This window comes from Gambusia affinis, linkage group LG03 (assembly GCF_019740435.1).
Source record: "Gambusia affinis linkage group LG03, SWU_Gaff_1.0, whole genome shotgun sequence".
Lineage (NCBI taxonomy): Eukaryota > Metazoa > Chordata > Actinopteri > Cyprinodontiformes > Poeciliidae > Gambusia > Gambusia affinis.
The window spans coordinates 3790177-3803494 of record NC_057870.1 but is presented as its reverse complement, the minus strand read 5'-3'; the positions used below and the strand labels follow the sequence as shown (position 1 = coordinate 3803494).

The window sequence follows — 13318 nt, the reverse complement described above, 5'->3', positions numbered from 1 at the left end:
CCCACAGTTTTTATCTGGGACTGAAATCAGAGCTTAGCTTTGATGTTCTTAAGCCACTTTTGATAGTTTGCTTATGAACAGGTCACCTCCACGCATCTAGTAAATGAACCACAGGATGAAGCAGAACTTGTAGAGGTCCAGGTTTCTCTTCCTGATCTCTTGGCTTATTACCTCAGTTTTTTCAGGATGTAAACATCTGAAAATACAAATATATGTAAAAAAAAAAATTTCTACATTCAAATCTGAAAAAGTAAAATAAAATTCAAGGCAATATTGTAGTGAAAAACAAAATAAAGTATGAATGCTGCTGGTACTTTGCAACCAATTAGGAGAAGCAAAGCGTACTTTGTTCGAAATTGTTCTGTTTCGTGCAGAATAAAAAGATATGTGAAACTGACCATTTCACTGGGAGGAACGCTCAGAAACAACCAATCAGAGCCAGGAGGAATGTATTAGTGCTGTCAATCATGCTCCTGTACACGCTGCTCAGTGTAGAGGAGAAACAATTTACCGTTATAAAAAATGTTTACTCGTCATTATCGGTGGTTATGCCAACTAGTGTTAGCATTCACAACAGAGCCTGTTGTAACAACCTATAGCTGTAGAAAGGGGAAGGGTATAAGCAGCACTCAGAGGCATTATTGGCAGTGTTAAGACCCTCCTCCTGACTCTGATTGGTTATGTCTGATCTAGCAGGGTATTTCTGCAGATGGCAGTAGGACCACAAGGAGGAGGCAGGGGAGCAAGATTTTTTTTCCACAGATTATCTGTCTCATACTGTCACCAGATAGTTATAGTTTCAACAAATGTGCTTTAACTTGCTGCCCATACATTCTATTCCATTCTATCTCTGAGAAGTAAACATGTCTAGGTTATGTGGAGAATGTTAAAATATAGTCAACATGTCCGAAAATAACCTCACCCTTTAGTCCCTAACATAAACACTGAGGTTGCAGAATTTAAATGTTTGCTATACCTCTTAAATCGTTTTTTCATGTCTTCAGATTTCTTTTCTTTTCTTTTCTTTTCTTTTCTTTTCTTTTCTTTTCTTTTCTTTTCTTTTCTTTTCTTTTCTTTTCTTTTCTTTTCTTTTCTTTTCTTTTCTTTTCTTTTCTTTTCTTTTCTTTTCTTTTCTTTTCTTTTCTTTTCTTTTCTTTTATTTCTTTTCTTTCTTTTATTTTCTTTTATTTTCTTTTCTTTTCTTTTCTTTTCTATTCTTTTCTTTTCTTTTCTTTTCTTTTCTTTTCTTTTCTTTTCTTTTCTTTCTTTCTTTTCTTTTCTTTCTTTTCTTTTCTTTTCTTTCTTTCTTTCTTTTCTTTCTTTCTTTTCTTTCTTTTCTTTTCTTTTCTTTTCTTTTCTAAAAAGACAGTTTGTTTTGTTGAACCCACCCCTAACCCCACGTGTTACGTTTCTATAGTCCCGTCACATCGGCTGGCCTCCACCATGTTGGAGGAAATCCGCCCCTGGGCTGCTCCTCACTCCCTGTCAGATTAGAATTTAATCCGAGGAGGAGGAGGACGCGCTATCAAGACTCTGCCTGCATCTTGGAGGGAGTCGTGCCGCGCCAGGTTTTTTTCTTTTTTCTTTTATGCGTGTGTGTGCACACTAAATAAAGGCATCTCTAGGTCCTGCTGTCACTTTGCTTTTTTCACTCGAGCTTGTCAATTACTGCAGCTCCAATGTTCCTCGTGCGTATTCATTGTTGTTTTTAGTTCATTCCATCTCCAGAATTGTGTCAAGAGCCACTACTTAAAGCTTTAATTATTCGCTAGCCTTAATATTGTAAACTAGTCTGGTTATTGGTAAATTACAGCAGCAGACGAAGGGAGCTGGAGGTGGGAAGCGCGTGAGGAACCGCGAGCATTAAAGCGGTACCGCAGACCCAGCCGAAAGTCTGGACGGGCGGGCTTATGCGCTAGCCTCCGCTGGATAGCTGGATCCAGAACTGAAGCTCTCCCCCCGCTGAAGGCAGAGATGTCAGGGAAGGATAAAGACAAAGACAAGGAGAAACAGTCCACCACAGAACGGCTTATCAAAGGTGAGTCACTGGTGCATGGACAGCGAAACCACCTGTAGCTTTGGGCCAAACTTTGCACTCTTTGTTCGAATGAGAACGAGAGAGATTTTTGTTCTTGTATGGGAAAAAAAAGTGTATCCTGCTTCCTGTTGCTTGGATACACTTTTTTTTTCTTTCTGTGGTAGGCTATATTAAAATACACCCTGAATGATGTTTCACTGAGGCATGAATTTGATTAATTGTATGCATAATAAGTGAAGGCTCAGAGGTCTGCGTCTATCAGTCGGTGAAGTAGGGGCAGGTTGTTGTTAGAATATATTTGGCAAGGCTTTTAAATTAATTTCACATTAGAGCATCAAAACAACTTTCAAGTGGATGTAGATATAAGACGGTTACATTCAGAGGAAATTTATGTCATTTAATTTTCATTTCAGTTTCTTAGAAATTGTGACCTAAAACACAAAAAAGCTGCTTAAAATAATAAAAAAACATATTTTATATGTAATTTGAAATTGAATGTTTACTATTTTTTGATATACGTTTTTGCCATACAGTGATTAGAATAAATGGTTAATTATTTCTATTACCTTTTTATTCAAAGAGTCACATTTGTGTCTGTAGAATATGTTTTTATTATTGAAACAGGGACAGAGACATTCTGCCATGAAACAAAAATACTTTATTACTTTTTTCCTCCAAAATGAGTTGTAAAATTTTGAAATGAGGATATGAATCACTTAAAATTCTTAAGGGAATCCAGACCTATTTAAGCATGCGTGTCAAATGAAGGGATAAATTATCAACCAACTATTTGGTTGATTAACAACAAATCTCATCTTCAGGAAAACCAAAAGTGAATTTGTCGTAATCAAACGTTAGCAATATTACGACGTTCCTGTTTTAGTGGGAGTGAAAAAAATTGGCAACACATTCTGCTTTTTTCATTTTACTGTCGGGAATCCTGGGAACAAAATTGTGCAATGGTAAATGACATATCGGTGCACAAATAGCAGCTGCAAACTCATTCACTCGCCAGGGGCCCCGCTAAAACTCTTGTGGCAGAAAACGCCCAAATCAAGGGCCAGAAGAAAATCTGATGAGTTTTCTGATGCTGTTGTGATATTCAGAGAGGGCTGAGAGGAGGGGCCTGAGCAGAACCAAGAATGAGTCAAAGATAAATGGCTAAAAATTTTATTTTATCTTTTTAATTTATTACTTTTGAAACTCAGCAATTTCCCTTTTTTTTCTCAAATTAGTTTCTGCAAAAATCTGAGTTTTTTCTAACAATTTTTTTGATTTTTCAAACAGAAATTTCCATGTTTTTCTTTTTTTTAACGGAAATTTACTCGTTTTGTTATTTTTCTCTATCTGCAATGGCCCCAATACGCCATCATATGACCACACCCTGCCCTTGTTAAACTTTTTCTCTCTAAACACGCACTCGCCCCCCATCCCACACACACACACACACACGCACACACACACACACACACACACACACACAACAGCAAACAAATCAACTACTTAACAATCTTTGCTATCTTATCACAGTTAGGACAAACAAATCTGGGTCCTTCCTGCTGAGCTTGTGGTTGTGCTTTGAACAGACATGCCATCGTTTGTTGTTTTTGGGTCAGGCAAGTAAAGGGCAACTAATGGGAGAGAAAGAAAGGAGGCTGCCTCCTTCACCAGTATGACTACTTGATACCATCGCTGCCCACATCCCGGTCTGTCTGCAAGGGCACTGGAAGAATGTCCTGCCAGAGGACTGGAATGCTGCTTGAGCCAGTGGGGAGAGAGTGAGTTAATTGTGGAAAGAATCTCCCGAGCAATGTTCCCAACATGGCCAGTCATAGTGGGAGAGGGGAGAGGAGAAGAGAATAGATAGCACTGTAAGCTGCTGTTGGGAAACCCCATGTCATGCAACTGTTTTCAATTTTGCACACCATAACAATCCTAATATGAATTTAAAATAAGTTTATTTCCATCTGAAATACTACTACTACTAATAATAATAATAATTAATAATAAGTGAAATGCAACCACAAGAGATCACAGCCTGCTGTGGCAAATACACCCCGGGCTGGCTGATTTAGCTTTCAATGCTAATACATTCACCGATAATTAGAGTAATCTGAAGTGGACTTCATGATTCATCTGGCGGCGGTACCGCTCCATTCATCTCCACCCACCCGCATCTTTGTAATTCAAGCCCGCCCTATTGTGTCGATTTTTGAAACAATAGCCAACATATTCTAGACGCTGGCTCATATCGCTGTCAAAAACATTATCCTGGACGGACAGCGCGCGGCGGATGGTCTTTTCTTTGTGCCTCGTGTCGTTTGTTGTCATGCCAGACAGGGGGGCTGGTTGACGTGGCGCGCGGCGCAGTACCGCGCGCGTCTGCACTTCTCAAGAGTTCATCCAACATTCATGCTAATTAGGCCAGGCAGGCTTTAATAGGAAGCCATTGTCAGGGTGGTGGTAGTTGATTATTTTATTGTTAGCTCATTAGTTTTTAGCTAACTATGCTTTTTCTGGGTTATGTGTTGGAGAGGAAAGTTGTGGTTGAGTTCACCATGTCTGCATATTTTTCTTTTTTTCCCCCCCATAAAAAAACTATTCACTGACCCAGAGTGGCCAAAATTATAGCAATACAGATACGTAGACTTACTTTTGCTTTGAGTCAACACTTTGTGTGCTGCAATTACAAGTGCTTTGTGAAATACCTCAACCTGATTTCCACAGATTTTCGATCATACTGTCGGTTTTGTTTTAGTTTACCTTAAATAACTGAAATTTACTGTCACAATATATCAAAATTCTTATTATGACTAGAAATTTTTACAATAAATGATAAACCATATGTTAAATCGTTTATCATATCGAGAAATTGGATTTTTTTTCTCGTTTCCCTTCACTACTTTGTTGTGAACTATCACACAAAGGTTTATTTGGCCATCATGTAAACTTTTCTTAATACTTTTGCAGGTATGTCTTCAAGTCTTGATCCTGCATGCAAAAAACCCAGAATTTTTTATATCATTATTATTTATTATTATTATTAGTAGTAGATGCCCTGTGATGGACTGGCGACCTGTTCATGGTGACCCCGTCTTGCCCGTCGACCGCTGGAGATAGACGCCAGCTCCCATGGCAACCCCACTGGGGTAAATGTGTTAGGAAATGGATGGATGGATGGATGTTACTATTGGACAGGAGGAAGGCCACGTCTGCTTAGTTGGACTAAGTTTTCAGTTCTTCGCCATTGAGACCCATTATTACAGTCCAGTGAGCGTAATGACTTCCAGCGACTGCTTCTGACTTTTAGTTGTGTGTGTGTCTGCCTGAGTTTTTCTTTTTTTTTTTCTGTCCTGATGCGTTCCCCCATTCTTTCTTCATGTCCTTCCAGGTCCTGCTTTGTGTGCGCTCAGGTCCTTTCCCCTTATGTTCGCCGAGGCTTTTAAGTAAACAGCCCTGGATCTGGAAGCCCTCGCTAATAGAGGCTTTACCTAATCTGTTCTTAAGGCTTGTACCTCAGCTTACAGCTCTCTTCGTGGCCGTGCCTTGTAGGTCTGGGAGCACTTACTGTTTATTTATACCTCACCGGTCAACACATGACAGCTTGTCCTCAGCTCCGGGCGAGTCAAGCCCAGTCCATGCTGCTGCTGCTGTCTGTGGCCGAGCTAACATCAGTTACCGGTAATCCTTCACTTTCTGTCAAACACCGCCTCCAATCCTGTGTTTAGTGCCTGGACTCTATTAGATCAGCTGTAAAGACAATGTGTCATGTACTTTGTTTACTATGAAAACAGTAGAGACTTTGAATCAAGCCAAGTATACACCCTATTATTATGGACAAACACCCACACTAAAAAATCATTACTGCTGCTTTCAGGTTGCACTTTGATTTGCCCTGTGAGGATGTGATAACATTCTTAGTGTCTTTCTCTCCTCCCAGTTCTTGTTCATGGCCTCTCTGGCACAGCTTTCATCACATGAGAAGTCCTCATCTGCGCTGGCTGATATTGAAATATGTGTCAAAAATGCTTTGTTGTCTCAAAACAACCATGTCTGAAGATTCTTAGTTTTACAAGTTTTTATATTCAGGAAGGTTTATAGCAACTCAGTTTGTTTTAAACGTTGGTTTAGAAATGTTCCTCCTATATTAATTTCCTGTGCTGAAGCGGCACTATATTGTCCTCATCCAGCCGGGGAAGACCGGTGTAATTTGTGCACGTGAAATTGTGTGCTAGTAAACTAGATGTGCACAACATTGACTAAAGACCCAAGAGAAGAAAGTTGAAACTGTTCAACTCTCGTTGCTGTCTGCTGTCGCAGAAAAAGTATGTCGCTTTCCGTAGCTCCCCGTATCTAATGTGTTGCTGTGAACTAGATAACACCCCGCGGGAGAGAGGCTCTGATGTCAAAATAGGTGGTTCATTAATCTGTGTTATGTAATATTAACGCCTTAAAATGTTCAGGTTAATCACGTGCGCTAACGTGTTAATGTTGACAGTCCAATGTGTGAAATAAAATAATAAAAAAAAAACAGTTGAGGCATCCTACCCTTAAACAATTTCCACAAAAAGACCAGAATAAGAATATAGCCGTCTGCATATTCTAGGTGAACTGAACTAAGAAGCACTTTTGTTGCACATAATGCTAGCTGAGAAATAACCAAAGTTAGCATAGCCACCAATGACGGCAGATAAACAGTTTTTCTGGAATGGTGAGTTGGCTAATATTTAGCTACATTTTAGCCAAATATGCTAATTTAGCACAAAAGCCTCTTCCTGGCTCCGATTGGTTGCTTTTGGTTGGGAACGCTGCATTTCTTCAGATGGCAATAGCAGCACAGAGAGGAGATGGAGGAAATGGATCTGTCCACAGATGATCTGTCTCATACTATCACAACATGGTGAAATTTTCAGGCTCTGTTGAATCGGGGCCAATTAGCCCGGTTCTGAGTTTAACAGTTCCCAGGAAGAATGAAAATTTCACTGGACCGTCGCTCTGTTTTATCCCTTTGAACTTTATAAATCTGTGTCATGGAACTCGCTGGGTTTGGAAATGTTGGCAGACTTTTCAGAATCTTAGAGTTAGGTTAGGGTAAGTGGCCCGTTACACACACAGACAGTGACAGCTCTGCACAGGTTTGGGATCTTAGATGGCCCCGCCACCTACTATTCTGTAAATAGTAGGGAATGAAATAATATTTATCATTTAAAACATGAGTACACTCTCCTCCTATCTGCTCCATACTTTGGATTTTTAAACTGTCCTGCTAGAGCAGGTTCTAAATGATACTCTTGGTACAGTTGAAACGGCATTGTTTCAATTAAATTGGAAATATCTAAGCCTGTGGCATTAAGCAACTAATCAATTAATTACATGACAATTTAAAATATCCTTGATCATTCAAATTTTTCTCATTCATGGTTTTTAGTGACAAGTTTGTTTATAGAGGCATTACAATCCATTTTACTTTTCATTTTTTTAAATGTCTGATTTTGGTTGTTTTATTTTGGATATTTAAATTTCTGCCAGTTCCAGTGCAAAGTGTTCTGTACAAAATTAAAGTGTATTATTCCGTGAGAGGGCAAACTTGCTTTTTTATGCTGTTATCAATATACAACTCAGAAATTGTCTTAAAACAACAATATTATTGTTTACAGCATCAGTTACTGGGACAATAATTTGTTGTTGAATCAAACATATATGTATTATTACATATTATAATTACCTGGGGAGAATGTAGTTAAAATTTGAATCCTACATATAAATGTAACTTTTTAAAATGATTTTCGCTTCCTGTGCTAAAATACGTACTGAAATAAGTTTAACTGCTGCGATGTGTCAATGAAGGAAAAATCCAACCCTCCTCCACATTAAGACATCAAACGCATCATTATTTTTTTTGCTTGTTTCTAAATAGATTCGTTATGCACACAGTGTGACATCGCCCTTGCTTGCAACAAGGTTTTGATGAGCGCTCGGCAGGAATGAGAGAAATGAAAGATTTTTGAAAGCTGTTGTAGTTCTAGGATTTCTGATCACTGCATCTCTGCTTTAAAGGCGGTGCCACATCCACACTTCAGGCCATGAGGCGGTGGCATAATGCATTTGCTGCCTGGTTTGTTATTAGCCTCTCACTATAATCCCTTCTAACTGTTTCTGGTGGTGGGAGTGAGAGAGCCTGGATCCCTCTCTGACACTGTCTCTCTCTCTCTCTCTCTGATTCGTTTGGGCGAGTCCACAGTAATCTACAGACAAAGCTGCTGTCATTGTTGAAGCACAGAGTGGTTATTATTTTATAACCAGGAGTTGGGCTCTTCTAACAACGACACACTTAGCATTTGTTACTCTATCTTGCTGCCATGTGAGGGAGAGCATTAGATAATCGATGTCCTTCTAATTGGCGACAAGCTCTTTTCAGAAGGCACCGAGTGGCTCTCTGCAGCAGAGAGCTGCTGTTTTTGTGGGAGCTGTGGTAGATGTGGTCACGCTGTAAATGCACCGCCATCCCAAAGCTGGAATTTTCTCCGTCAGGCTGTTCAGTTTTATTTGTGCACTTAACAGCTTTTTGATCATGAAACACTCGGGCCTGAGCTTCGAAGGCGCTGACCTTTGTGATGGCAGTAAAAGGATTGTGTAGGTGGTGCAGAGCAGCTTACCTTACAGAGGGAGGAGGTCAATGTGTGTGTGTGTGTGTGTGTGTGTGTGCGTGTGTGCTTTTCACATCCCTCACCTGGCCTGAACATGAAGATGTTTGCCTCTCCACTTCTGGACGGTTATGATGGAAATGTGCATGTTTTATTTTTGTTTTGTATGTTTTTTACAAATTTGATGGATTGGATTGTTTGTTCAAGTTTTGAACTTAATCAAGTTCAGACTACGATCTATGATTAGCTGGAATTTTGTAGCGTTAATTAGGGCTGAAACAATCGGATTAATCGTGATGAATCGATTATTAAAATAATTCTCAACTAATTTTGCCTCGTGGCAAGGGCCTTTTTCTTAATCACCTATTGATTAATAGAATAATCTATTACTAAAATAATTGTTAGTTGCAGCCCTACAGTTAATACAGCCCAAAAGTAGAATAGAACTATTTTAACAATCATCAATTACTGATTAATTAATCCAAAATGAATCATGAAATCAGTGATACTGATACTCAATCCAGGAGAAAGATCTAAGCTTTTCACATGTTGATCTTAATTCATTATTTCTCTGTACATTTGCGGATTGTTTTAGAGTCTCCTAGTACATGTTCACGCGTTTTCTGTGTTTGTCCTCCAGCTGTGCCGTACCCTCCACAGCATAAGCTAACAACGAAAGAACTGTTTGGAGACGGAAAGCCCAACGCCGAGCTGCTCCGCAATCACCTGGTGAAAGAGGGCCGAGTGGAGGAGGACGTGGCCCTGAAGATCATCAACGACGGGGCCAACATCCTGCGCCAGGAGAAGTGCATGCTGGAGGTCGAGGCGCCCATAACGGGTACGGCGGCGCAGTGAGCAGAGCCTGCATGTGGTTGATGTAAACTTTACACAAAGCCGTAAAAGTATTCACACCTTCTGAAGTTTTTCTCTTGAATTTTATATACGGAAGGAAGGACTGCGTGAAATTGATATACGCACAATATAAACAATATAAATCTGAAAAGTGTGGCATGTAATGAGATTTTTAGAGGTACGTCTCTGTCAGTTTTGCATGGATGAAAAGAGTCACAGCCACAAACCTCCCCTAGAATTGGTCCTGAACTTTGACTAGGCCCTTCTGGCATATACACATGGGTTGACCTGCAGTTGAAACTTTTGGCAATGTGACCCAAATGCTTTTAAGGCACCAAAAAAAAAAAAAAATCTAATTTGTCTTTTTTAATTTTCCCCAAAATTTTGTGATATTTTTACTTATATGACCAGCAATACACTACATATGAAATATTTTGAAGGAAGCTGCAAATTGTCATAGATTTAAAACAAAGAGAGGGTTTTAAGAGTTTGCCAAATGAAAAGAAAGTTTCCCTTTCCTTTGATGGGGAGGGAGGAGTCGACTGATTTTTATTTTATCGATTCTCAGTAACAACAACAGGATTTGGGTCACTGTCTTTATTCACTCTATTTAAATAAGTTTAATAAAAGAGTTAAATGCAGACTTGGTTCTGCTTTTGAGATCATGTCGGTGAATATTTGTTGTCTCATTATGAAATTGAAGAAAACACAAAAAGGTACTTCCCTTATAGCTTCTGAAATTGTGTGTATAAAATCCATAATTATTAGTGAAGCTCGTTTAGCAGTAGACCTGTTACAATAAAAACTTTTACTGGACGGTAAATTGTTCCAGAAGTTATTGCGATAAACGATAATATTGTTACGTTGAGACCATTTTTAAGTAATATATTGATAAAAACCTACATGTCACACCATATCGTGTTGAATAAATGTGTTTACATCTATAAAAAAAAAGTAGGCAGATTTAAAAAAAATTGAGTTTCGCATATATAAAAAGCAACATAATGCATATTTTTAAAGGACATTGTTATTATTTTTTTTAAGTTTTTAAAAATATACCTGCCAGGTGAATCATTATGGTGGAAGTTGTAATGCTTCACTTGTGAAAGATAATCTGTTGGGCTTCTCCTTGGCCCTCAGACAACAACTCAGATTGCTTCACATGCTAAAAAGAAAAAGCGCAGTTCTGAAGGCTTGCTCTGTCTTTCCAGTGTGCGGCGATGTCCACGGACAGTTCTTTGACCTTATGAAGTTGTTTGAAGTTGGAGGCTCTCCCAGTAGCACGCGGTACCTGTTCCTTGGCGACTATGTGGATCGAGGTTACTTCAGTATCGAGGTAAGCTAGAATCATATTACAATTCATCAGGGGTCAAAGAACATCAATAAGTTCCATAGGTTTTTCTGAACCTTCAAGGTTACTGTTGTGTGCGTTAATATTATTTATCAATCAGCTCATCATCAATAAGTTCCATAGGTTTTTCTGAACCTTCAAGGTTACTGTTGTGTGCGTTAATATTATTTATCAATCAGCTCAAAGAAGTTTTTGTCTGCCAAATGACATGAAATTTAAATGGATTCTTAGTCAATCTCACATCAGTACATTGTAGGGCTGATCTGTTCATTACTTGAATAAATGAAAATTGGATACAAAATGTGCTTAGTAAGAGATTTTATTCCATAATTTGAACCAGGTGAAGCTAAAACTGCCACTTGCTGAGATTTCTCTAGATGGCATTTACACACAAAGGTGCTTTAAAAAAAAAATAAATATATATATATATAGATGCTATATTTATATATTTGTGGACAATGTTGACAGAATTACAGCTCTTCAGCAAATGGACTTTTTTGAGTCTGTACTGTCCAGTTAACAATAAACGGATTAATAAATTAGTTGATGATCATTTCAATAATCAATTAATCATGATTAATCACAATTAACCGATTAATCGCTTACACCCTGCTTTTTACATGAATAGACTCTATGCATTATGTTAAAGGAGATATTGGTATTGAAATTCAAATTAGGTAGTGTCTCTAATTTTTCTGTAAATTTAGTTTTTGCTGTTTAAAACAACTTTGTTTTTCCAAAGCTAGCAACAAGGACTGCCTGAAACATTTTAGAAATGGGAATGAAAATGGAAATGGTCACATTTACCAATGATAAGGTCATCAGTTGCCCACTGTCAAGCTTGTTGCCATGGCATTATGATCAGAGTTGCTTGGGTCTACATATAGCAGCATAATGCTGCCATCAGACGAGGTCAGCTGACTTCTAATTAGGGACTCATTGCAGTAACATTGATATCTGCTGAGGGAGAAGAGAGAGGTCTCCACATGGAGGAAGGGAGGGAAGTTATCCTTACTGTAAGGCTGTATTCTTCACCATCACATGAACACTAATAAGATGGATATAGTGGGAAGCATTACAGGACCCAGTTACCTTGGTAACAAGGAGTCGGTTTTGCCTCGTCGAGCATTGCATTGTCGCTGAAGGCCAGCAGTTTTCCAAAAGTCTCACATTCAGAGCATGTTAGAGCTTTGGTTTTTTCCGTTTTCTTCTTATCTTAACTGAAGAAATTCCCCTTTAACCTCTGAGGATTTGTCTGTTGCTTTAAGCTCTGCCTCTGCACATAACGCTGATGTGCATCACACACAGAGAATCTCACATTAAAGGACATACCTCCACGCCCACAGCACCCTTAACACGTTTCCAGAAACTTCCCCTCCTGATTCTCTTCTTTATGACAGACATGAAAAGAAAAGCTACTTGTACCCAGCACCCTCCCAGGCCCCTCTCTCCTTTTTATGGACATTGTCAGTTACATGAGTACACACCTGCTGGCTCCTTGGCATCTTGTTCCAGCTACTTTAATAGCAGGCTCTGGTTGGTGTGCATGTTAAAGGAGTGGGCTGAGAGTGACAAGTGGCAGCTATTGAACAGCGCCTTGTCTGAGCTCGGAGTAGAAAGGTGCCTCATTTGGATTGTGAATGTTGCTCTGCTCTTTCTTTCTTTCTTTTTTTTTTTTAAATTGGGACCTCCTGTGTGTTGAGAGGAAACATATTATTGCTTCTAATATGAAATGAGTTGTTGACAGATCAACCAATCATTGCTCGTATGGTCAGACCTGCCTCCAATTGTTGGTAGTTCGAACTGCTTGTAATTTACGTTTGTTATTTTTGTAGTGACTGCCAGGACTTTATTATATTTAGGTTTCTTCCGTGATAAATAGGTTTTATGTATTACAACACAGAATCAGTTCTCACACTCTAGTTGAAGAAGGCTTAAGATAAATTCACCTTTTAAGCAACTCATGAAAAATTAAGAAAAAACTCAACCTTATGTGGGAAAAAAAATCCATTTGATAAAGATAGGGATGGGATTTTTAACGCGATAATTTCGAGTAACTAATTATGTCGCTTTTAACGCACTACTTTTTAATTTTTTTTTATTTTATAGAATTAGTACAAAGGTTTCTGCCGGAAACCTTCTAGTCGCACATTTCTGCTACATCTGTAAATCTGACACACAAGCAACATCCACCAAAAACAGCGACGGATAATAAAGCTGCTTCTCTTGGTACATTGGGTTGATTTTTCTTTCAAAAAACGATCGGATGGTACACTGGAAAAGACTGTTGTTGTGTTCGAGTTGTGCTAAAAGGAGTTATTCAAGACTAAAATAGAATCTCAATGTTAAATATGTAGCAGCCGTACAGATGTCCCCAATGCCAATGGCATTTCTAAAGATAGATTTTTTTCAAGGAAGTCACAGTGACACTTA

General features: G+C 38.8%; 1 protein-coding gene across 4 annotated transcripts in view; it reads left to right on the top strand.

Moving 5' to 3' along the window:
• The first annotated feature begins 1428 nt into the window (after positions 1-1428).
• ppp3cca (protein phosphatase 3, catalytic subunit, gamma isozyme, a) overlaps positions 1429-13318 on the top strand; it is a 30048-nt gene continuing 18158 nt past the window's right edge. For 2 of the 4 annotated variants that reach the window (XM_044110736.1, XM_044110735.1), the window contains exons 1-3: positions 1658-2038; positions 9323-9520; positions 10746-10870. In XM_044110736.1, the coding sequence (XP_043966671.1) occupies positions 1975-2038; positions 9323-9520; positions 10746-10870 (387 nt within the window). In that variant the 5' untranslated portion in view covers positions 1658-1974. Of the gene's footprint in view, positions 1569-1657; positions 2039-9322; positions 9521-10745; positions 10871-13318 lie in introns of those variants that run through there. The other 2 variants (XM_044110733.1, XM_044110734.1) reach the window with 2 other exon arrangements.